The sequence below is a fragment of the Calidris pugnax genome, unplaced genomic scaffold (genome assembly GCF_001431845.1).
Source record: "Calidris pugnax isolate Ruff unplaced genomic scaffold, ASM143184v1 scaffold141, whole genome shotgun sequence".
Classification (NCBI taxonomy): Eukaryota; Metazoa; Chordata; class Aves; order Charadriiformes; family Scolopacidae; genus Calidris; species Calidris pugnax.
The window spans coordinates 2617406-2644484 of record NW_015090902.1 but is presented as its reverse complement, the minus strand read 5'-3'; the positions used below and the strand labels follow the sequence as shown (position 1 = coordinate 2644484).

The following is a 27079-nucleotide window of genomic DNA, read 5'->3' as shown; positions in this document are numbered from 1 at the left end:
CTTGCCAGAAGGATAATTTATTTTTTTTTCTTTTTAATTTCTAAGGTCACTCTATTTTACCTTAGTGTTTATACTTAGTTAATATATATATATTTAATACAGTTTCATGTATTATTTAAAATATTCACAGGGAAAACAAGACTGCATATTGAGAGCTCTTAAGCACGCAAGATCCAAAGCATAGGATCTTTTGACACACAAGTACCTTTAATTACTTTGTTTTTTTATTTTGCATCATGTTTATTGGTGATCAATATCTTAATTAATTAAGGATAATGCATTAGAGGCTATACTTGATTAGTTTAAACTTATGTAAGATTAGAGTATAACTTTAGAAAGTGAGATAGCTTTGATGTTGCTTTGTTTGTTTTAAATTTGAGAGTAAAAACCATTGGAACAATGAATATTTAACAGTATTTCTTAATTATTATTTGACCTCGACACAGCACGTGATAGCCTGGATAACTGAAATTCAATTTTTATTTTTTTTTTAACTGTGAGAATTCAATACAATGCAAGCACACAAAAAAATTTAGAATTTTTGATGGAATTTTTTCTTCATATGTGCATTCAAAAGATAATAATATGGAATTTTTACACAGTTTTTAATTTATCATAAAGTAATTCGGGAGAAACATCCTAAAAATTAATTGATCCATAAAATATTTTGGGGAAAACTATGAAGAAGATAATGTAAATATCAAACAATAATAAGAAATTTATATCATGACAAGTTATAAATTTCATTACAAAAAGGTAGTAATTAGCAATAGTTTTATCTTTTATAACTGTAACTTGAGATGAATTTCAGCACCTGTAGGATCAGTTTAAGTTGATTATACACTGGTTTGCAATTGATTTCTAACTATTGATCTTTTCAAAATTTACAGTTCTTAAATAAATTCTTCTTTACTAAGGGATAAGAACAAACCAAAATTGTGGTAGTAAATGCAACTATTTAGTCTAATATTGTCCTTCTTAGGGAAATACTCTTTCATTAACTGAAGAGCAAAACTTTTATTAGTCATCATTTTACTTCTATCAAAGTAAATTTACCAGTAGCCAAATGTCAAGAAGATGAAAGTGTTAATTTATTTAAAATGTGAGGAATATATTGGTAAGCAACAAAACTCCATCCTAAAATTTTACCATGAACGTATTTTTAACTTTACACTGTAATGTACTAAGCCACTTTTTTCAGAGTTACCCAATAACAAAATAAATATCAACTGCTGTCGTTCGTTCGTTCTCACACAGAATTAGCAACGGAATCCTGTTTTGGTATTAATCACTATAGTCTCAACAACATGTGCCATTAATTCACCTTAATGTGCTGCAGCCAATCGATACTTAGTCTGTAAACTCATTTGTTCTTTGGCTCTACGTGGCAAAAATCATTGTCTTAAAAAAGCTCTTTCTATCATCTTCAGAGTGAAGGACTGTTTAGATAAACTTGGTAGCTGAGCTTTCAGAACATGTATTAATCTTATGCTAAAATCATGTTCTTCAAACCATTTAACATGTGTTTTACTGATATTCTGAAATCCATTTTCAAATAATACTACAAGAGCCTGAAATTGCTTTAGTGCAGTTTAAGAGGTTTTAACTGAGTGATTACCTACAGACCTCTCAGTTTGTAAAACAGTAGTTCACACACGGAATACTTTGAAAAGTAAGGGTAAGTCACGCTGTTCAGCAATTTCTGTGAACCGTTAACATGGTGCAATATGAATGCCATACTTTTTAAAGAATCTCTCAGACTTCACCTGTTAATCTTTGTGGCTATTCCAGAATGTGGATGTTCCTTGCAGTTTGCTGTGTTGTGAGGCTCCAGCCACTATCCACACTGCATTTTAACAAGAGCAAAGCCAGGACATCAGCTCTCCCAGACACTTCACTCCTGCCTTCCCCTCCCTGCGCTACTGCACTGACAGATTTGCACGCAACACATCAACCTTACAAGCATTTCCATTTTTCAACTTATATGATGCCTCTCACCTTACTGAACCTCCGCGGCATTTACCATGAGCTTCCTCTGCTCTGTCCTCCCGCTGGTGAGGAGGTCTGGAAGCAGAATGGGAGTTGCTGGGGCTCTCCTAACCCTGCTCTGCCTCTGACCTGCTCTGGGCCACACAGGGGTCAAAGATTCAGAGAGGTGCCAGTTATGGCCCTGCCTTCCCAATATTCTCTAAAATGGTGTCCTGAAGAGATGAAGATATGCACTCACTCATTACCCTTCACAGGAATGGGCACAGTGGAAAGGCCAGCAGCAACTGCATGGTATCTAGAAGCTAGACTTGAGAAGATAAACTACAAGGGTCTCCTACTTGCCCAGAAAACATGCCTTTGAAAAGGACTGCGGCTGCCTAACGATGGTCTGTCCTCACGGCCTACTTCATTAGGGCTGTCCTCCTCTTGGATGTGCAGGATACTCCCCGTACAACCTCTCTACTGTAGAGGTAATGCCCAGATATTTAGAGGTAATAGTCACCCTTTGACAGAGTTGCTGGGCAGGAATATTGCCATGGAAACACATTCATACGAGAGCCAGCAATCAAAACAAATTTTTATCTAATCAGTTAAAACGCAAACTATAGTCACAGCAGTTTTAGAAAAAGGCTACAAGCATTAGGGATACAAACTCCGCAAGCTTATTCCATGTCAGAATGAGAGTGAGTGATGATGGATCAAGTAATTCCCTTTGGGAGTGTATCAGAATGACTAAGTAAGGGAACAAAAGTGAGTAGACTGAGCCTGCAACTGAATAGATGGACACCAAGCCAGATGTAATTGGATTTACTTCCCTTAAGCAGATTCATAAACTAAAGCTCTCTGCTTGCTCCTTGGAGAGATCAGCTTCAGCCGACCAAGGGGAAATACGCTTAGCACTGGATTTGGCCAGCGTTTGTGGCAGCTCAAGCACTAATGAGGACCAACTGTGAAAAAGTAACCAGCAGAACTGCCTGTCCATTTACTTCCTCCCAGTTTACTGTTCCAAAACTTTGTCAAGTGCAAAGTTTGGATGAACCAGGACCATATTTTAGTTCAATTATCTTTCCCATCCTTTTCCCACTTCCTTGCATAAATTAATCATGATTCAACTCCATCTGGCCCACTGCTTAAGGGTACTAGCTGGCAGGAGTGTTATGGCAACCAATAACTTGATATGTTTCCTTCAGGCGTACCAAAGGAGGTAAAAAAGGAAAAAAAAAAGGTAAAAACCTGTTCTTTCCCTGGGAAGTGACACAATATATAATTATTTTTTTTCCCGTAGCAAATCTACCAAGGCACCTATATCCCAAAGCCACGCTTTGCTACCTGATTCTTTATAAAGGATGGCAGAGCAATTGAAAGAAAGCATCCAGGAATGCAGGCAGGTCCATGAGGAGAGGAGTGAGATAGCACTGTACATGACTGCAACACTATTCTGCATTCCACAAGGAAATATCAGTACATTGGTAACATTTTCTGCCACTGTGAAATGGTTCCTGCAGCTGCTCTCAGGTTGTGCTTGGGAGGAAGAGCTGTGGGAAACCTGAGGATCTTGGGGTTTGCAGGGCATGCTCTCACAGCTTTTGCCATGCCAGTATCTGCATTCAAACTACCCCTTATAATCCAAAATGAAAAAGTAAGCTTTCTGTTACAGATAGAGAGAATATTAAAAAGATCTAACATACTAAAAGGGGAAGAAGTGTTAGTCTTAATTTACTTTTTTAGAGTGTTGCTCATTGGCTTCAAATGGTAATACCCATTCTTATCAGTTCTCTGAATCTGAATTCCCAAATACTTTTCCCATCTACATAAGTACTAGCAAGAAAAATGGTTAAATATTGAGGGCTTACATTATAAAGAGCAGCAAAATACATTGAATTCAACTGTTCATATTTTAATCTTATTATTTTTATAAACTTCATATATGTGAAAGTAATGATTATAATAATAATAATGCATTTCTTAGATTTATATTGAAAAGTCAGACATGATAATAAAGCTTCACAAGTTGAAACACAAAGAAAAAAAAGACAAAAGGCATTACATTTGAAGTAAACAGCAGACTGCCTTATAATTTCTTCCATAGTCTGTCTTACTTCCACTTTCTGTAATTAAATGTGGTGTCTGACAGCATGTGCTCTGAGCGTAAGCAGAGATCACACAGCTCCCAGAAGTAACTTATAAATAATGAAATAATCATCCATTCAGATACAAACACCAAAGAGATGGATCAACTTTTTCTGCTACACCTTGCATAAAAAGTTCCTTTTGAGTGCCACGCCGTCAATGTGCAATATTTAAAGCAGAAAACCATCATGCCTCTTTTGCTACAGTGAGCATATCAACACACTTAGTTTGCATTAAACAATGCTCTGCAGAAATGCAGAGACCAAATCACACCCCCCAGACATTAGCCTTCAAGACCCTTGTTCTCTCTGTACTTGCAGAATAGCACACATTGAGGCAAACAGCCCAGGTTTTACTCCACTGAGTTCAGTGTTATTACACGAAGTATTATTTATTCAAATTCATCTTAGTGATCATCACTTTTGATGAATTGTGGGTGAGCACTGGCTTACCCTCTGGCTTTTTTGGGGCTAAGGGACTCTGCTTTCCAAAATATGATATTACCTACTTATTTTTCATGTTTCAAGACTGGCCTGATTAATGGAGAAAGAGCTCTCAGGGTAATAAACAAATTGTTAGTTGTTCAGGGAAAGTGAAAAAAATAATGTCCTTATAGTCCTACAGATAGCATCTTGATTTTACCTTTACACTATATCTGGGGATAAAGGTGCAGAGGGACTAAAAGTTGTCATTCCAGAGTGCTTAAAACTTAGATCCAGAAAATGCTAAGACACCTTCACTGCCTTCAGTACTGAAGTAATAAATTCTATATGGCACTGTTCTGCCTGGATTTGCTAATTTGCATTGCATTTCTGAATTGTAAATATCCTGACATACAAAAATATCCTGATATATAAAATTATTTTTTTGCCTACATACCCATATTTTTCAGATATTACAACACCATATTCTGCTTCCTACACCCTCAGTATTACCAGCAGAGTTCTAATTCAGTGACAATTGAAAGCATAATAACCATTTTATGACCATAGCTTCCCAAAACCTCTCCCTTTGATTTGCATTTTTAATAGGACTCCAAAATATATGTGCAGTCACTAAAGGTAATGGTATAAACAACTTACAGACAGAATTTTTGTGGTTACTGTCTTTGCTGGGCAACATCTTGACTCCTCTTGATTTCAGTTCAATTGCTTTTTTCACTGAGAAAACAAGCAAACAAAAAGAAGATAATTCATTATTATGCCTTATAGAAAGGACATATAGCAGCCAAATCATACACTACATCAATACAAAGCTGTGTAGGAATCTTACAAGCAGATTCAAATAACTGTAGTTTCTGTGACAATCTTTACAAAAACACAACAATTTTTCATGTTTCAGAAGATGTCCTTTTTAAACAGATGTTATCAGGATTTGCAATATTTTGAACCCAAGTTTCCTTAGAGTCACATAAAAGAAAAACCTGTCCTAATCACAGATGGATTTCCTATATTTGCCACTGCATATGGCAAAATCTTAATCATAGAACCATAATTATCACCCCCTAAATCACATAATTTAAACATTTTAAAAACTTATTTCTTACATAGTATGTACAATACATATCTACACGTATCTGAGGACCACAAGCTTTAAATGCAATATTCACATCTGCTTTTATTTGATTCACTCATCAGCAGTAGACATGCTTTCAGTTCAGTTTCCTAGGGAGATTGATGTTACAGGATCACAGTATGTTACATCCTTCAGCTCACATAACTGCTTTTGAATCTACAGGGTCATTTTGACTGAATTAAAACAAGAGTAAGAGCTCTCAAAGGGACAAAGTTTGGTTAGAGAGAACAGATGTGTTAGAGGTGTAATATCTGTTTTCTCTGTTTAGCCAGTTGAATGGCTGCTAAACTCCCAGCCTATCCCTACTGAGTAGCCAGGGACCAAGAGAAAGTAGGAAGAGACATGAGAAGAAACTAGTGCGATATATTTTAAGGAACACATAGGGTAGAGTTTTAATTGCAATGCTGGGAGAAAAGGGTAAAAATAAAGGACACGTTCACAGGAATTTAGTTACTTCTATGACTTGGGAACAACTTGATCAATTGAAAATAAAATCAGATATAGAATATAATTGTGAAACGAGCCTGGGCAATTCAAAACTACTGTGCAAAAACCACTAGCAATAGCAAATAGCTCGTGCCTGAGTTTGTTTATCAAAATGCTAACAATAACATCATGGTACATGTCAGTAATAAAGAGTTACAAAAAGCAGTAATCCTTTCCTGATTCATATTAAATACTTTTTGATTCCAGAGCTCGCAGTAGTTAATAATTTTAAAATGCAGCCATTTATGATAGATACAAACATGCAGACATTTATGATAGATACAAACAGAAATAAAAAATCAACTCAAACATTTTTAAAATGGCAGTACTTTGTACCTCACACTAAATTAATATCACAGATTATCAGTTGTACTTTTTGTTAGTGTGCGGGATAAATTTTGATTACTATACACTGATCTGTATACACATATTTCTAAGTGAATTGGTAGGAGCAGCAAGTAAACGCATCTTTAAATATCACATTAAATATTGTGACTTCATTGTATTTGTTTCTATATTGGACTTCTGCTGCTTTTGCAGCCTCAGAGTGAAGCACGATTTTTTTCAGTGTCAAAATTGGGTAAGTGCTGCAGAAAGTACTTTTTGTGCTATGGACGTTGCAAGTGCAGACATTTATGTCTAAACCTGGAAAACAGGTGTTCAAATGATGAAAGATGATTGAATCACAATTGTAGTGGCATGGGATGAAATGGATTTGATAGCAGTGTGGTGTTTTCTTTTCTTCGAAGACTGGAACATATTATACGGAGACATCCATGCAGACAATAAGGCTAACATCCCCAAGGGCTTCTGGAAGAGGTTAAACCTCATGGATATGGTTTTCTTAGGATTACGTTCTAGGCTGAGGTACTAAAATTTCCATCAAGTGCCACCTTCTGTTCTGTTTTCTTAGGCTGCATAACCAGTATATTAAAATTACTCCATACTTTATGGGAAATGAACAGCACTACTCTTGTAAAGAATATTTCAGATATTGGCTGGAGTTGTGGACCCTCTGCCAGCAGGAATTCCACGATTTACTAAAACCTGTGTCATGTAAAACACGTGAGCAGTTCTTGGAGGATTCAAAACCCATGTTGCTTACAGTCTCGGATGAGTGGTAAAACCATTGAGTTGTTATACAGTGGACAGAGAAAAGACCTATACTCTCCTCCTTCTCTTTGTCCTGTGACCTCATTTAAGGTGAAAGCAGCAATCATCACTCCAATTCCTTGTGGGAGTTCACTACTGAAGGCATTTGTTAGATGTACTTGAAGCACGCTTCTTGAGAATAGGGAAAAATGATAGCCATCAGCTTTATTTGAAATACACTGGACATAAATTGAAACAAGAGAGGTTCTGACATGATATATGAAAAACTTTTTCACTATTAGGACAGTCAAGCATTGAAATAGGTCCTTTAGTTTCCATCCGTGGAGTTTTTCACATGTCAAGAAAAAGGCATTCTGTATCTCTCTGAAAGAACATTAGATAGGGGATTCACAGTACTTAAGATCAGTCATCTAAAATGTATGTTTTATGAAGAGAAATGGCTACCTCAAGGGGGAAATCAATCCTTTTCTAAGATAGGCACAATGAATCATCCTCTAGAGATGCCTTTTCATCTCCATAAAATATAACAGAAACTTATAACACTTGCTCAAGCTAGATCTCTACATTTCAGACAGTAACATTAGGTGACATGAGCTTTTATGTCTGGAGAACTTCAACAGCCAAATGTAGGTATCTGTGAGACATAGGGATCAATGAGGTTAAATGGGCTAGTTTGAGACATAAATACCAAAGTTGTGCCTCTATTGTACTTGCGTATGTAAGTTTTTGCATGTGGCCTGCACAATATTTTCTTCTATTTTTCAAAAGAATTAAGCAAGCATAGTCTTTAAAATACCGTCATCCTCTGAAATAGAGACCACTGAACACTGTGGTTTGAGTGACCCAGTTCAACCGCTTCTGTAACATGGAAGAAATACCCTAAATTGCACTTTTTATTACCATTTAAATCCCATTTGAATATCTTTTCTGAGATACATCTTTTCTACTTCCTGATTTCTCTTTCATTAAAACGGTTTTCCTGATTTCAAAGGTGATTTGCCATTTAATAGCACAAAAAGAGGAATGGGTTTATGTTAATAATGTCAGATATGAACAGCACTTTCCGCCTTTTAAGTGATTACTTTTTTAAATTTGCATAGCTTTCTACTGTCTTCTCTCAGACATTCAGCTAAGCTGAAAAACTCACTTCACCTTTTCTGTTAATCATAACTTCAAGCCTCTTTTGGAGATGAGATAGCCATTCAGCAGGGAGGGCAGACCTGAGCTCTGGAAGTCCAAGACAGTATTATCAGCCTACTGGAAAGCACCGATATTATACCTTAACTTTTTGCTAGAGCTGAATTAATTCAGCCGTGAAAACAATATATATCTGGCATTATTTGAATGGATCGTGAAAGTTAAAATAAAATTTTCAAGTTGTAAATCTCCATTCAAACCTATTCTGATTTCTATGAAGTTCTTAGTTTCTAATATATTTGAAACCATGTGAAGAAAATACATTTTACCCCAAGCACAATTCCCTTGCAGAAAAGATTATGAGAATTTAGCAGCAATATAGTTTTAAGAAAGGATCAAAATCACAGAACCTCAGAGTGGTTGAGGTTGTAAGAAACCTCTTGTCCAACCCCTTTGCTCAGCAGAGCCATTGAGAGCTTATTGCCCAGGATGAACCAATGAGTAAAATTTCAACTGTTGGTAACAATCTGTGTGTTTAGATATATATAGTATAGACATATGTTGTACTCAGATTTATTGTTTGTGAAAAGGTACTTCTAAAAAATTAGCATTAATATTTTAAAAACCATCTTAGATTACTTTAAGATAATAATAAACTATATCTGTATCTGAATAAAGGTGGTTTGACACATTTGAGGGCTGCTGTCATTCTGCCATTGAAAAAGTTGTCCTAAATAGCTAATTCTCCTTTGCATTTTCCTTGCCCAAGGCATTTGAAGTATGAAATGTAACTGGTAAATTGGCTGTGTTCACTTAAATAAAAAGATGAAAGTAAGCCAAACATTAACTATTTAGAACACTGGTATATGATTGGGTAAGCAAGATCTAATATTGTGAAGAAAGTTCAGATAACCAACAAGTTTAAGCAAAATATTCACTAAATAACTAAGCTCAGATAAATTCGAGTAAGAAGTTTCATATGCAGACTGCACTCTGAAGAACTTCAAACAGACCTTTCATGACCCACCAACTAGGTAATGAAACACCAGGGTTATATGACGCCCGTTGTTTTATACTGAAGTGACATTCACACAAATATTAGATTTCATATTAGCTTTGATAGATTACTTAATTAGATCTGGAGTAGTATAAGATTTTGTTTATCATTCAGTAAGACCATGATTTTGTTCTAAGATTTCTAACACATTTTGAGTTATTTTCACCTCACTGAAATTATTTAGTTATGATTTCAGATTCTGATTTCAGTTATACCTGTGTATATCTGGTGGAATAGATCTTTGCTACATAACTTGTGTATGCCTAGTTCAAAATATTATGAAAAATCTCCCATGAATTAATTATTATGTAGCATATTGTAAGCATTATAATATTTTCTTCTCTCAAAGGCGGGTTTTGAAAATCTCCAAGGAAGGGGACTCCACAACCTCCCTGGGCAGCCTGTTCCAGGGTTCCGTCACCCTCACCATGAAGAAGTTTCTCCTCATATTTGAGTGGAACCTCTTATGTTCCAACTTGTGCCCGTTGCCCCTCGTCCTCTCACTGGGAACCACTGAAAAGAGTCTGGCTCCCTCCTCCTTCAACCCTCCCTTGAGATACTTGTAGGCATTGATAAGGTCTCCCCTCAGCCTTCTCTTCTCCAGACTAAAGAGTCCCAGCTCTCTCAGTCTCTCCTCATAAGGGAGATGCTCCAATCCTTGAATCATCTTTGTAGCCCTACGCTGGACTCTTTCTAGTAGTTCCCTGTCCCTCTTGAACTGGGGAGCCCAGAACTGGACACAGTACTCCAGTTGTGGCCTCACCAGTGCAGAGTAGAGGGGGAGAATGACTTCCCTTGACCTGCTGGTTACACTCTTCCCTATACAACCCAAGATACCATTGGCCTTCCTGGCCGCAAGAGCACACTGTTTACTCATTGTCATTTTACTGTCCACCAGGACCCCTAGATCTTTCTCTTCAGTAGTTGCCTCTAGCGGGTCCACCCCTAACCTATACTGGTACCTGACATTTTTCTTCCCCAGGTGCAGGACCCTACACTTTTCCCTGTTGAACCTCATGAGGTTCTTCTTTGCCCAGCCCTCCAGCCTGTCCAAGTCTCGCTGGATGGCAGCACAGCCCTCCGGGGTGTCAGCCACCCCTCCCAGTTTGGTATCATCAGCAAACTTGCTGAGGATACACTCTGTCCCCTCGTCCAGGTCACTGATGACTATATTAAACAGCACGGGTCCAAGTATTGACCCCTGGGGGACTCCACTGGTTACAGGCTTCCAACTCGAACCTGCTCCATTAATCATTACCCTTTGAGTCCTGTCGCACAGCCAGTTCTCAATCCACCTCACTGTCCCCTCATCCAGCCCATACTGCCTCAGTTTCCCAATGAGGATGTTCCTACCTCTCTATAATTCAAAAGGAAAAAAATTCTCGCTTTTATTCTGGTTACATTCATTACTAAGAGAGATTAACTCACAAAAAATTGCTCTACTGCTGCTACTATTGTAAAAGCACATTATACACAGCAGCTCATTACAGCAGGGGTGGTTTGCTACAATTCATACAATAATGAATGTTTTAAAATTATGTTTATTTTCTACATTTTTTTTTCCCAGACTGGTTCTTTGAAAACTGCCCTTCCAACCTCGGGTACACACCAAACTGCTCAAGAAATTAAACCTGAAGGTTTGCTTTTTCATGATAGTTTAAAACAGCATTTTTAACAATTGCATATGACTAAATAAAAGCATGAAGCAGTTAGTCTTTCAAATATTCTATGCACGTGTGTATTTTTTTTAATATATATCTCATAAGTGCAAATAACTGTACAAAATACAAAGTAACAGAGAATCAAGTTTTACGTATATAAGCAGTTTGGGAAGCATTACCCCAACTATTTATGACTATTAACCAAAACAGCTACGCACAAATTTTTAACCCTGGCAGAATCAGTATCATTCCAAAAGTGAACTCAGTAATTTAAATCTCTGATGACTCTTTCATTTTAATTCTTCATGAGTCCATTTAATTACATGGTTTAAGCATTACATAACATTTTGGAACAAAGATGGTTCATCTGTGGTTTTTGTTTGACTTGAACATGATAACACAGACTTTTTTCTTTTTAAACAAAGTCTACATGCACGTTGAAAATAGTGACAACCTATCTGAAATCTACTCAAAGCATTCTCAAGAAAATTCAATGTATTAACAATTTTTCTCTGACACTGGAAGTTTTTGAATGAACTACTCATTATAAACAAGAGGAACTTGCAAACTAACAAATTTATTTTTAACATATACCAATTCTTCAAGTACAACTTCCAGGGAAGAAATCAAATTTTCTGTGAATTCTATTAATATATTATGACGTACTCCTTCCTATCTGCTATTATTTTTTTGTATTCATGAAGCAGTTAATTCCTATTTGAAGATAGATTTGAAAATACACTGAGAGACCCTCAGAGTGTTGGCAGCTCTGTGTCCTCTAAGATGAAGGAGAGAGTTTTGGTTTTGTCAGAGAACGTTGCCTGCTGGGACTATCTGGGGCAACGTTCTACTACCTTTGTCTTTCCTTCCATCATCATACAAGCTTGTGCTAACTCCAAGAAAATGTTAAAGATTAAAATAACAACAAGAAAATGATAATAAATAGTTACATGTACTTCCTACACATCCATAAATTACCACTTAAGTGTAAAACAACTGGAAAAAAACCCCACTCAAATTATCTAAAGAAACTTCTCTAAAAAAGGCAAAGAGCAGATTGTTGACCTCCTTGAAGAACACATTTTCCTTCTCTGAGATCATTAACTACCAATTAACTAATTATTACAAGGACAATACAAAGGTACGAGGCAGTCAGCTTTCAGACCCAGATCTCCCACTGTGAAACTTTTTTTTTTTTTTAATAAGTTTTGTTTTGTTTTAAATTGGGTTCCTTATATCTGACACACAAAGTTTTGTAGAGAACTTGTAATTTGTGGTTGAAGATTAATTTCAAACCAGGAAATCTGCAATACAATACAAAGAGACTATATTTGTAATGTGTTTTCAGGGTGGCTATGAATGTAACTTGTAATTTGTGGTTGAAGATTAATTTCAAACCAGGAAATCTGCAATACAATACAAAGAGACTATATTTGTAATGTGTTTTCAGGGTGGCTATGAATGTAAAGTAGAAGAAATACTTTTTTTTTTTTTTTTAAGAAAAGCAATACTTTTTTTAGTATTGTTTGACTGATCATGACTGAGCCAAATGCTGTACAAATGGAAGGCAGTAGGTAGCCTCTGGCATCAAGAATTTCTAGTCTTATTCTCTGGCTGTGTAATTTTGCTTAGGGGAGAGAGGATAGAAATTAGCCAGAAGAAAAATATGGAAAAGTGAACTAAAAGTGAAGATGGTATGAAGCACAACTAATTGTCTATTTGTAGGCCATAACTGAGAAATAATGTAATCTAGAGAGGGTTTTGAGGAGTTACGATACACTTTAAACATTAAATGGGAACTGCAAAAGAGGAAAGATACTCTCTGCAGTTCCACTAGGGCTAGGACAAGAACACGTAATCTTTATCTGTAGCAAAGGAAACTTCAGTTAGACAGGAAAAAAGCATTTTAACAGGAAGGGCGATGAAGCCCTAGAATAAATTACCCAGAGAAGCTGTGGAATCTTAACAAAAGTTTTAAAGAACGTGTTAATTTAAGGTCTGAAACCAAAGTCAGATACACTTGGCTTCTCTTTGATATAGGGTTAGCTTATCAAGATACTTTTTAAACCTATTTTCTATTATTTCATAATAGTAACTCATAACAAAAAGTCATCTGGCTGAGAAACAGTAAGTGACTAAGACCTTGGTGGGGTTTTCTGGGATTTCTAACGTATGAAATTAATTGATTTCACCTACATTTAATTGCATGTGTGCAAACAGGCAATGTTGTGCAGTACAATTGTCATTTCAAAGCCAGATAAGATAGTAGAAGCACAGCTCAGTTAACAGAGTATTATGCTTGATCTAATTTACCCTCTTTTAGATCTAATAAAGTTCTACCTCGAAAATACCCTTAATGTGGCTCCGTAAGAAGAAAGCTAACACTTGCTGGTTGTTCCTAGCACATTCTTTGTGACAGTCCTCATGTAAATCTTGGATGACATTACATTTTTTTCCCAATTACCCAAATACATAAGTATCTTGCCAGTTTTTCTTCCCGCATGAAATAACCTGCAAGACCTCAAATACTGGCTACTACTCAAAGCTAAAATATTCTGACATCATCTGCTGGTACTTCCTCAAGCTGCTTCTGCTGCTGCTCTGCTGAGTTCAGCTCTTGGCTGCCTTTCACTGCAGATTTTTCCCAAGTACAGATATTTGAAGGTGAAGAGGACCAGCACGTTGCCCAGTAGCTGGTGACCAGGGCCTTTCCTGTCCAGCCTGAAGCCCAGTGTCACTATAAGGAATGTATTTGAACAGTTCTCTGCTTTTGCTACAGTACAGGAAAAAATAATATTTGTATATTTTTTAAATTAGTATTTTGTATGTTGAGAGAGACTAGAAGACAAATATCTATTACAAAGATTGACACTTAGCTTTACATATTTTGCAGAGTTGAGTAAGGAACAGTGATGTATTTGCAATAACATTCATAGGATTATCCTTGAAGGGACTTAGCAAATTTCTCTCAGTACAGCGCAAATTCATCAATTTCATTTTGCTTTAGTTTCATTGCTCTGATTTTCTTCGAGTACTCCTATTTTGAAATAAAGTGCCCTTGTGCCTCAGTCTTTCTGGGTTCTCCTCCAAAGACACAGGTACAGGAGTACTACCATTTTTTAGCCCAGCAAGAAATGATGTACAATTCCACATTTGGCAGCATCACTATTCTCTCTGGATTCTGCTTATAGATCAAATATTTTTTTCTTATCACTGAAAGTGATAAGGAGGATAAAGGACCAGTTAGCTATCTCTAGGTTTTATTCTGCTTCCCTTTGGCTTGTTGTACCATGAATTCTTCCGAAAAGTTTAGTATTCATGAGAATAGGAAAACACAATCATTGTCAATCTTATCATTCAATTCAGTTTATGAAGTGAACTCTAAAATGAATTCATTGATAAAACAAGACCCCAGAATTAACCTAGGAGGATCCTCAAAAGCTTTGCTTCTTGGCTATCCACTTCTTGAGTTTCCCATGTGCCTCACAATTTTCTATAGCATGTCTCATTTAAACCATCTCACTGGAACAATCCAACTCTCTGCTGTTTCTGTATTCCCTGCCTGAAGAGTATTCTGTCTAACACACTATCCCAGCCTTTCCCTCACTAACAGCTTTCAAAATCTTCCCTACTAATCAGTATTATAACTCCAGAGAGCTTCACAGCAGCCACGGATGTTTCTGCTATATGGCTACCTGTAAAAGCTGTAGGTTCAGGATCAGTTGGCTTCCTTGCTACATCAATCCAGCACAGCACTGCCTGTCACTATCACACCTTCCACCTGCTCCCTGTGTTGGAAATCTCTGCGTGCAGTGCTGGGGAACAAATGGTACAGCCCCAAGACAAATTGGTGCCACAATAGATTTTTACACAAATCTTTCTCATAAGCTGACACAGGATCTGCAAGTTTAAAAAGAAGCACGGCCACTTGTTTTGCTTTAACCTTCTGCATGTCACTAAGCTGGCCCCTTGCCCTGACAGACTGCTTTAGCTCTGTTTTGCTATCAATATATGATATATCACAATAAAACAAGTTCAGCAGGCATCAGGTCTTCAGTGCCTGCAGATGTCCTCCACAGCTCTGGAAAACAGTATCACCACAGTTTGCACTGTGAACATACACTATCACAGAACACACTGAGTGGTAGTACATAGGGATTGTCTCTAAAAATAAATCATAAAATGAGGTCCACTCAATTCCTTGTTTGAATGCCACTTCAACTATAGTCTTTCAGCTATGGTGTCAAATGCTGATTAAGGGTTCTTCTCCGTGAAGATCACCATAGTGCCACTCAGTGGGATGATCAAAATGTTCATCAGGAAGAACTATTCTGAAGTCAGCATTTGACTGTCTTTTCAGGTTTTGTAGAGAAATCAGAACTGCAATTTGGACAGAAAACATCTGTAAAACACAGCTCTCACACTGATCATTTGACTGTCATCCATCACACAGCTGAACCTCGATGAACTCTTCTCTTGCACGGTAGATAATGAAGAGACTGCAAATCTCTACTACCAGACTATTTGATGTCTCCAATTTCTTCCCATGCAAAAACTGACCAAGTGAATGGTTTCACTCTGTGCCAAAGATAAAATAATGAGTCTAATTGGTTTTGTGATTGCAGGTAGATTATGCAAGTTTCCTTGAAACCTGCATATCTCCATCACTTGTGCATTTTAGATTCTTAGATCCATGTTTTGCTGCTCCATCTATATTGCTACTAGCTGGTTTAAACATTAGTGAAACCTACGGTTTCTTCAACATTTTCCAAATGCATATTTTTGCATTAGAAAATATGAAGTTTATGAAAGATGCATCAGTTTCATAATATCAGAACAGCATAGAAAACACCTGTCTTAGAAGTTGGGTAGCCTTGGGACAGTGGTGCCTTAGAACAAGGCAAGAATGAATGGCTGTGTCGGCACTGAGAAATTCTACCTAAACTTTGGAATGAGAGTCTTTATCCTAGGGTCTAATTCTGCTGTACTCTTGGTAAGTAAGAGTGATAAAAAGAAAATATATCTATCTAAAGCAATCAAAGTGATATTTTGGGGTTTGCTTTAAATTCTGAGAAAAAGAAACAGACAAGATGCCCAATCTCTCTTAAGAATGTCTGTTGCCTTTATGAGATGGCAGTTTTAACAATAAATTCAAAGATTATTTTTAAGGTCAAACACTGAAAAAGAAAAAGCTTCAAGGCTCAAAAAACGGGAGGAACTGCCAGTTTTATCCTAAGGATGTGCTGAACTCAATATATATGCCAAATTACTTTGATTATGAATTTTAAAGAGAAATTACAGAAGCAGCTATATTAAGCAGCTAGCTCTTAGAGGTTCTACAGGCCACATTCACAAGGAAACAGCCTGAGTGTTTTCTCCTGCTCTTTCCTTATCACTTGCTATAGATTAATATTAAGCTAATAGATATCTTATAATTTTAATACAGGGACAAAAGTACACATGCAAAAAAATCAAAACTTCTTTCAGAGAGGCTAAATATACATTCAATGTGTGGGAAGATGTCAAATATTAATTTCATTATTATAGTTTTTATTGGATTGAAATTCTTAGGTTTGACCAAACAGCCTAAATTTAGAAATGGGAAAATACAGGCCAGTGATTAATGGTGTTGGGTATTTTATACTCTCAGGTGTCAATGTAAGATACATTATGGGACCTAAGTTTTCAGGCAGATTGAAAATCAGACTGGAAAAGAGGGTTTAAGTTAATTTCCAAAAAGGGAGCTGTTTACAATCAACAGTCACATATGAAGCTTAGGACAAAATAATCTTACTTTTATAGAAAAAAGATTTATTCCTTCCTACTTCATAAACAAATATTCTCTGGGAACTTATCTCATTGTAGACTTGGACAGATTTTGCCATGTAGCTGAATAAGTGTCCTTGAAATGTAAATCAATTATACTAAACAAAAGTTATGGCAAAATAGCTTAACACACTCTTACTCAAATCTAAACAAGTCAAAATAAAAGATTCCCAAAATAAATGACTTTCCAATACTACAATGACCACACTGATAGGATGTGGGGAAATCCACAACTACGGTATCACAATGGGGAAGAAACATACAACACGAAAGAACAGAAAACAAGGGAATTAAAAAGATAAATGAACAAGCAGAGTCTACCTACAGCAGCCATGACAGGCATACTAATAGCTAAGAAAAAATATTTATACCCCTAAGGTACAGTGTGTGATTGAACATAACTTAGCTAATTAATTTCCTAAATGTTCATGTGGGGTTATTTAAAAAAAAAAAAAAAACAACAACAAAAAAACCCCACAGCAGTAGAAAAAAAAAAACAAAAAAAAAAAACCCACAGCAGTAGAAAAAAAAAATAAACACATTTGGAAAAAAGTTAAATGTAGTTTTAGCTGTAGATCCAGTACTTGTTAGTCTAGTATTTTAATGCAGCTAAAATCCTGTAAGTGGTCACCGGAAGTTTCAGGTAACACCAACTCACAATAAAAATGCAGTAACTGGTGAAAATTACTTCCAACAAGACATTTAAAGAGCTCAACGTCCTTAGTTTGTCTAGGAGATTGAGAGGTGACTTGGTGCTTCAAAAAGGTTAACAAAAGGCTTTTTACTGTGCTGAAGGAAAACACCATTATTGAACACAGAAAGATGAAATCAGACTAATCCAACTGAGAAAACAGAACTACATAACTAACAGCGGTTATGCTAACCACAGAGAAGAATGGTCAAGAGAGATGGTGGATTAACTATTTGTTTATGTTTTCATATCAAGACCAGATTACTTTCTTGGTAATAATACTTAACATAATAGAAATTATTGCCTCAGTACTATTTAATGGGAAATTATATTCAGTATCCCATAAGAGCTAGAAAATAACAGTTTCTTCTGGCTTTTTGATTTTATCAATTGCTTTCACTAATTTTCCTTTCTAAATTAAGTCTAAAAGACAATCGGAATTGAAACCCTTGACTAAAAGTACCATGCATGGAGGAAATACCGCAAATTATTTTCACATATTTCAAGCACCATTTCTAAAGTTTTAAAGAATGTGTAGGAAAGATAGAAATGCACTTATATTCAGACTCCCTGAATTACAAAAATTCATTGGAAGAACTACTTTACTTAGCAGTTGTTTTTACATCATTTCACTCATGGTTTTCCATTAGTACACATTTGTTTCAGCAGCCTCTATTATAATCATTGTTTGACTTCAGCATTATCTGTCTGTTAAATCCTGAATTATTCAAGGTAGACAAACACAGCAGATAGGTGTTTTGGTCATTATGTACCAGAATTCATCTAATAGCTCCTTGAACATCTCTGATATCTTGCCAAAAATAGTATACTTCATTGGAAACACTTTACGACAGAGATCTTACTCTTACTGTAAAAGCAGAACACGTCCATCAATAAAATTTGGCTTTGGAAACTTTCTTATTCCCTTTCTAGGAATTTTGCAATAAATATTTAACTTAGGCTGATTAGTTTTAGTTAGTATAGAAAGTATTGTGATTTTTTTCTGTCAAAATGAAAACCAAAAGATATTAAAACAACCTTTTTCTATTGCTTTGGAAATAAACGAAAACTAAACCAGTAGAATATGCCTGCTATAAATACACAAAAGCTGGGGAATCATTATCACACCTTTTAAGTCATTCTGTGTACATTGATAAGCTTTGTTGCTGGAAAGTGCTAGGTTTTCATCTCATAGCGAGAACATTAATGGTACTTCACCTCTGGGGAATGTATGCATTTATAAAGCACCAGCGTAAGACAAATCAGCTGCAACTCTCACTGAATATATGCAAAGGCTCTGTATATCAGCACAGGTGAGGGTAAATGGATTTAAAAAAAAAAAAGAGCCGCTCATAACTGAGTGAATGTAACATCTTTGTCACCACGCCATCACAGGACAAGGCAGAATAAGAACTGAGCCCAGTCATATCCACCGGAGTGTTGGTTTCCATGAGACCGACGGTGCTGATACAGCAGACACAAAGCAGACAAGGCAGAGCATGTAATCGCACTGGAAGTTGTTACAGGGGTTTTCAGGGCCATTTAAACTGGGTCTCCTGCCTAGAAATTCTGAAAGTATAAAAAGAATTCCCCAGGTTCACTGGGAAATTGAGGCATAACTATTTTTATTCATGAAATCATCATCAAAAGATCAAAAATCAAAACAAAGTAACAAGGGGGTAGGGAGGGGAGGGAGGGGAAAAAAAAAAATAAAACAAGCCCTTCAGTCTGTACCCATTCATTTTATTATTTTTAAAGTTTTCTTTAATCTTCTACTCTGGCCTGATAGAAGATTTAACAATAAATATGGCTGAAAGGGAAATCCAAACATCCAGCAGTTAGGTATATCTTTTATACTATATTGTTTAATTTATACATTCAGCTTGCTAAGCATTTTAAAACTACATTTAGTTAATGCATTCAAGCACATAATTCTGATACACTGCTTTAATTTTTTATATTAGTGAGCTGTTTTTCTTCACCATGTCAAAAATTTGGGCACTAAATATCGCAAAAAATTCAAGTTAGATGTGAATTTGAAAAATTTGCTGAAGAAATAAATGAACTATGCATAGTTTTTAATCTCATTGGTAGTTCCAATACTTTAATGAAATAAGTGATAATTCTGTTTGCCTGTTCAAAAAGCAAACAAAGACAAGAAAATTAAATTGGCTGCTTGCTAGCATTGGTTTTGGCTGATTGGAAAAGTCCACATTACAGCAATAATAGAACTATGATAACTTGATAACAAATATGCTGTAAATTTGAAATGAGTTGAAAAAGAAATAAAATATCTGTATGCTAACTGTAGAAAAAGTCTGATAATCTGAGTACTTACTAGGAAAAGAAAAAAAAAAGTCTCTTATCTTGCTGTTGCTTCAAGAGGTGTGTTGTGCTGGCTCCCATACTGACTTGCTTTGGAAAGGCCAATTACGTTGTTGGATGTTAAGTGATAAAAAGCTCACCTGTGCACACACAAAGGAGCACACAGAGATGATGGGAGATGGGAGAGACAAATACCACCTTGCTTTGGCTCCTCCCAGGATCATCACAGGTGTCATCAGCCTATCACGGGTCCCTCTCCACAAGGCCAGAAGAAACCCAGAGGGTCCTGGGCAAGCAAGGGAACCCTGGTACCCAGTATAGAGACACACCTCCCTGGGGCTGTCCCAGGTGATGTGAAGCTCCAGGGGCTGGGGGACAACCCACACCAGGAGCTCAATTTCTAATTCCCCTCCTGGGTGAGGGACTCTATTCTCTGTGCTTGTGTGTAGGGATCTGAGTGTAGCAATTGGAATCAGACCATGGCCTGGAGCACTGTGTGTCCGTGGTGTGGCACCTTGAGTGTGGGTGTGCAAGTGAACGTTGTGAGTGGTCCCAAAGATCCAGCCTGGTGAGTAGGTAAAGAAGCCTGTGAGCTAGGAGGGTGGGAGGGTGTGTGTGTGTAGCAGGGTGAGGCATCTGGAGGAGGTAGCTACTAGAGTGGCCAGAAGATCCCAGCCAACTGCTGGGGAAACCAAGGTGCCTAGAGATTTCCTGAGACCCACCTGTGTCCGTGTGTGCTCCCATGCAGGTCTGAGTACCAGCAACTGGAGTGGGGCTGTGGCTGTGGTGCTCATGTGGCACCAGGCCATATGTGTATGGGGTGTGTGTGTGTATGCTCTGTGTGTGTGTGTGTGCCTCCTGGGAATACAGCTCTGTGGCTTTTTGTAACTCACACAGTCTCACAACTAGATAGAAAAATGAAATAACAATGGGATTGGCTGCCTATTACTGTGATTAAATAATATCTTGGATTATTTTAAGGTAAATCTGATGAACTTCAATGAATGAAGCATTTTTTAGTCTGCAGGAGCCAAGTGCCTTGCTTCCAACTAGAGCAGAATTTAGGGTCTCAAAAGAGCAAGTAACAATAGGTACTATTTCATTTTCAACTAGTTCAACAATTGCTACTTTTTGGAAGCAAAATTATGAGTCTCAAAATTAAATCTCTCACCTGTTAAGACAGGCCAAAGCAGAATAGCAAAAAAGGTCAATTTAATCTGCTTCAATCAATCTTTCATCCATCTAAAACTGAGTTAAACCTGGATAGTTCTAGCCTTCATCAGTTCATAACTTAAATTCATTAAGTCTATAGTTCATTATTATATGCTTTTTCTACCATAAAAGCAATTAAATTTATTATTAAAAAGCCACTTTTTAAAAGGCAAAAAATTCAAAAAAAGCTTTTATACTAATGAAACAAGAGGTCTGAGGCACATATTAAACAGACATTCCTTCACATTTGGCCAAACGACACAGACTGAGCAGGGCCAGAAGCAGCTGCTGTCTGCATGGGAAAGGAAACGCTGAATAACTCTTGGACAATACACCGTGGGGAGAGGTCGTTACCTGTAGTGACTTCCAGGGCTGAGGAATCCCAGTATTTCCTAACCCAACTCCCAAGGAAACGACATGAGATATATGAGATCAAACCAAATAGATTGATATTAAAAATATCAAAATAATTATATTTGTGTATCAGGTTTGTGTTACAAAGTTTTGGTAGCAGGAAGGAGCTACAGGGGTGGCTTCTGCGAGAAGCTGCTAGAAGCTTACCCCATGTGCAGCCAGGGTTTTCTGCCAGAATACATTTCACAGGAAGTTTTCCTTTTTTTTTTTTTTTTTTTTTCATGATAGGCTTAAATAATTATTCTACATGAGAAAAGCAACTAAGACAGAAATATCTGTCAAAGTTGTTGAATTTTACAGAATCACAGAATGGTAGGGGCTGAAAGATCTTTGGAGATCATCTAGTCCAACCTCCCTGCCAGAGCAGGTTCACCCAGAGCAGGCTGGATAGGAACACATCAGTCAGGTTCTGAATATCTCCAGAGAAGGAGATTCCACAGCCTGTTCCAGAAATAAGTTTCTGAAAACAAAAAGATAAAGGAGAGGCTGAGAAGGCTGGGATATTTTAGCCTAGAGAAGAGAAGGCTTGGGGACGGAAGGGATCTTATTGGGGTGTATTAATACCTCATGAGATGAGAGGGTGTAAAGAAGATGGAGCCAGACTCTTCACAATCATACCCACTGACAAGACAGGAAGCAATAAGCATAAATTGAAACACAGGAAAATACACTTAAAATAAGTGAAATCTTTTTAATGTAAGGGTGAAACACTGGCACAGGTTGCCCAGAGAGGTCATGGAGTCTCTGACCTTGGAGGTATTCAAAACCCACCTGGACATAGTCCTGAGCAGCTTGCTCTAGGTGACCCTCCTTTGAGGAGGGCACTGGACTAGATGAGCTCCAGAGGTCCCTTCCAACCTCCACTATTCTGTGATTTGTGGTACTACTAGGCTCCTCTAGCTGTTAATATCATTGCTACTTCTGTATAACATAAAATCCTGAATTATTGCTTAGTTCTCAAACATGCATGTAACAGAAAGAATTACTAATGTCATGTAATAAAAAGGGATGAATGAAGGTATTAGATTAACCAAATTTTGATATTTTTTCATTCAATGTGTTTTGAAAGACTGTCTCCTAGGTTTTAACACAGTTTATGTTTATGTAAATTACATAGGAATGCATTTAATTGCTATTGATTCTGATAAGATAGATAGCTGTGACTTGGGTAATTCCAGTATCTTTGTATTTAATACAGTAAATTGTATAAACTTGAATTTTTAAGGAATAATTTAAACAAAGAAGGGAAATTTCCATAATTGTATGAATCTGAACTGCAATAAAATACTTCCACTTGTCATTCATGAGCCATATTCTACATGAGTCAAGTTTACCCTTACACCCAATATCTGGTGTATTATGCAAAGCAACAGATATACATCTGAAATAATGATCTCCCCAGATATTTCCCTAAAGCTTTAATTCCATGGTATTTAGCTAGAGATAAGATATATTGAAAAAGAACAAAAAAAGTATTTTCCAGTGTTGGTTACTCTATCCCAAACTTTCCTTTGTTATTCTGTTGACTTTTAGTTTCTGGTGCATTAGCAAGATGAGCCACATTGGTTTTACAATCTCCGGTTAATAGGCTTAAGACACAAAGTTAACATAAGCAGTGCATTTAAATTCATAGTCACCTATACTGGTATTAAATATGTATCCGCAGTAAACTTTGCAAAAATAAGTTGTAAGTACAAAGGATCACAGAATACACACTCTTGCTGACTTGCCAACATAAAATGGAATGTCACAGTTTTCTGTTGTTACTAAAATTGTTTATTTAAAAAAAAAAAAAAAAAAAAAAAGAAAGGAACTATGGATGTTAAATGCTTTTATATCAATTGCACGTGTGTGTCACGGTCACCAGAAACAGAGTTGTTGCAGAGGATTTGTCATTTCTAAGGTGATACAGGCCCTAGAGCTTCAGGAAAAAAGGAAGGTCTAAACGCATAAATGATTTGATGGTGTGGGGTAAAATGATTGAAACAGCTTATGTAAGCACAGAATTTAAAAGCACAGGCAAATTAAGGAGCTATTCTATTTTCAACGTAACTTTGATCTTGAGTAATGATTTATGAAGTACAAAAATCAATAAAGATTCCATTCTAAAAAATTGCATTTTAATGATCATCTAGGTGAACATAAGCAGCAATTGACAGCAACACTGACATCTTGTCTTCTTTTAAAGTTGTATATGTAAATCTATGCAGGAGCTTGAAATATGATTTGTTCTATGCTAGGGATGAGTTAAATTTCCAAATGATGAATGTCGCTTCTGGATAAGAGTTAGATTTTGAGTAATGAAGGAAGACAATGTTTGGATAGGGGCATGCCTTTATGTGGAATTGACTTTCTGCAAGTTGCATTCCAGGCATGTTTTTAAAGCCAAGATCAGACTGAATGCAAAGCAATTTAATATAGAAAATGTGAGCAAACAAATACATATTTAGAGCAAACTGCAATGTGAAGCCCAGACACTTTTTACAAAAGTAAATCCCTAGAGATGCCTGATCATACAAGGATCACAGCTACTCACTGTAAGAGCAGTAGTACTATGAGCCAGCTCATACATCCCTGATATTTAAAAATAAATTTAAAATTTTACCACCACTTTAGCAATGCTTAAAGGTACAGGTCTTTTCTTGCTGCATTTTTATACTTTCTTACCTTGGAACTGAGCATTAAATCCCTTTCGTCGGTGGTTACTGTCAGACGTAAAATGGAGTCGTAACCAGTTCTTACTGCTGATAACAGGAGAAGGCAGATTCATACCGGTCAACCTGGGACAAGAAAAAAAAAGAACCTAATATAAATAATGGAAAAATTCATACTTAAAAGAGAAAAAAAAAAAAAAAAAAGAAAAAATAGCTAGAATATATTGTTGTGCTGTTTACAATGTATTTTAAAGCAGTGATTCAATGTCATCTAGTTTTGATTTTTTACTAGTTAAGTAACTATTATCCTGGGAGAAATGTGGGTTTTTTTCCCATTACATTTATCCATTTTATGGTGAAAACTTTTACCTCCAAACTACTCTTTCATTAATTAAAGAAAAGCAATCTTCTGAGTGTGTGTGCACACACATGTGTATGTATGCATGAGTATGTCAAATCACTCAGCAAAAAGTAAGCATATTCAATTTCAACAAAATTTCATCATCTGACTCTGTGCTGTCAGTTACCACTCAGGAAAGCAAACCTCAGGTTTTAAGAAAGGATAAATAAGGATTATGGGCACTAGTTGAAGTTAAGCACCCAAGCTGTGTGTGAAAGAGAGAGGTGGACATGATTACTGCTGAAAGCAGCAGATTGCCACTTGAATTGGTACAGCAGGCAGACCTGTAATTCACACAAAAGGTGAAAGTCGGATGAAAAAATGATGTGTTTCCTTCTTAGTTATTTTAGGTCTTTTTTATCCGGGAACACAAGTCAAATAAAATATGTCCATCACACAGCAAATGTCGAAATGTAACAGAAGATTAAATAACATTACAAGCATGCTCATCAGAGAAAAGTAAAATCCAGTACTGTCAAGGATAGTTTGTTTCCAGTCCCCCAAAGCTGAATATTAGATCTGCAGCAGAAGACACAGAATGTGGGACAGCGGTCCCTAAAGCACGTGGTCATTCATTTTTCTGATATACCAAATGCAACTCCATGGCAGGGGGAAGAGCTTAGAAGTCATCTGTTTGAGTTCACCAACAGAAAGTCTAGACACCACTGCTCAACTGGTAAAAGACAGTGTGATCCCAGACAGAATGATCCCAGTGCTGCTTCTGCGGCTGAAGAGTGAGCCTTTACCTTAGAGCTTTACCAACTGAGAGGTGCAACACGTCCCACAGTTTCTGACTAAGTGCCCGTATGCCCTCTGTGTGCTGGTGGTACTGCTCCCTCTGACTCAGTGCAGGCTTTACTGTTATGGGCTAACTTTTGATGTTAATTGAATATTCATGGAAAACAAGCAGTTTGATTATGTCCAAACTAGCAAATTTAATAGCAGCACTTCACATCAATTCCCGCTTGTATTAAAGATTAGAACAACAGATCATAGAATCTAAGAATCACAGGATGGTTTGAGTTGGAAGGGACCTTTAATGATCATCTAATACAACCCTCCTGCTGTAGGCAGGGACTTCTTTCACTAGATCAGGTTGCTCAAAGCCCCATCCAAACTAACCTTGAACACCTTGAACTTGAACCTTGAACTCCAGGGATGGGGCACCCACACCTTCTCTGGGCAACCTGTTCCAGTGTCTCAACACCCTCATCATGAAACTCTACTGAGCATGACTGACTAATGTTCTCTCCCAATGTTTCCTGGGCATGGTGTAGGCATTAATCTGAACCACAGGGTCACAACAGCCGTTGTGAATGTGACCACCTCTTCTGGGGTGTTCAGGAAACACTAACAAGCAGGACTTCATCATGCTCTGAAAGCAAAGGTGCAACTAAAGCAAAGTTGTCTCTACTTCAAGTGGGCACACACAGTATCAATTCCTGTTGCACATGAACAGAAATAGAGGGATTCTAGCTCAGATTAGGTATTAATTCTAAAATCAGATGAAGACTTGGAAGTCCTTTATGTCAGACAGAAATTATTCAGATGAGGTAAAGAACCACATTTCTTAATATCAAAGTTCTCCTTGGAAGCTTTCATGCTTTGATCTTTATTGAGGATTTCTTCCATGCTGTCTAAAAAGAACATTGAAAGTCTTTCTCACTTCTTTTTTAACTGAAGACATTTATTGTTTGGGGAGTAATACAAAAGAAATTGAATTCTTCAGTTATGTTTGAGTTCTGCCTCTGCTCTGAAAAGGGTAAAGCTTTTCTGAAACTGACTTTAAGACCTACTGTGTGATAGCCCAGCTTGGATAGAAAAGTGACATCTAATCTAAATTAATAACAAGGTTTTCATATACACACACATACACATCAATATATAATGTTATTTAGGCATTTTCTGGAAATACTTAGTCTCATTTGCAGAAGGGCTGAGTTTTCATCTCCACTGCTGTTATCAGCCAGGCCCTTAGCTTCTAATATCAGGGGGTTCAAACTGGTTCTCACTTGGCCAAGTGACAGGTCTGAATGCTCTGTGCTAAACAGTAGTTGAGGCCATGCACTCAACAGAGATTAAAGGAAACATAAAATAGATGTTCATCCACTGAGTATCAATCATTCAGTGACCTGTTAAAGAGCAGTTGCATGGGGAAAAAAAGGCAAAAAGAACATAATTTTTCAAATAACATTGTCTATTGATGCATTTATCTGAGGAAGAAGATTGCACAGGGAACCTCAAATCTCTCATTACTCATGCCAGACATTGCACTGTGCTCTGAGGAACAAGGCAGGCTTCCAGGGAATTCCTGTGTGTGCTGCCTGCTACAGCACCCCAAAGAACTAAAGGGCCAGGTTTTGAGAGCTTTACAGTTATATTAGTAACATACTACACCTCTGCTGATAA

The 27079-nt window shown here is 36.9% G+C and overlaps 1 protein-coding gene across 2 annotated transcripts in view; it reads right to left on the bottom strand.

The window, feature by feature from the left end:
• Window positions 1–27079, bottom strand: part of CSMD1 (CUB and Sushi multiple domains 1) — a 1104383-nt gene that overhangs the window by 392197 nt on the left and 685107 nt on the right. For both annotated transcript variants that reach the window (XM_014948981.1, XM_014948982.1), the window contains exons 6-7: window positions 24284–24396; window positions 5202–5279 (exon numbers count right to left, since the gene is read on the bottom strand). In XM_014948981.1, coding sequence (XP_014804467.1) covers window positions 5202–5279; window positions 24284–24396 — 191 coding nt within the window. The remainder of the gene's footprint in view (window positions 1–5201; window positions 5280–24283; window positions 24397–27079) is intronic.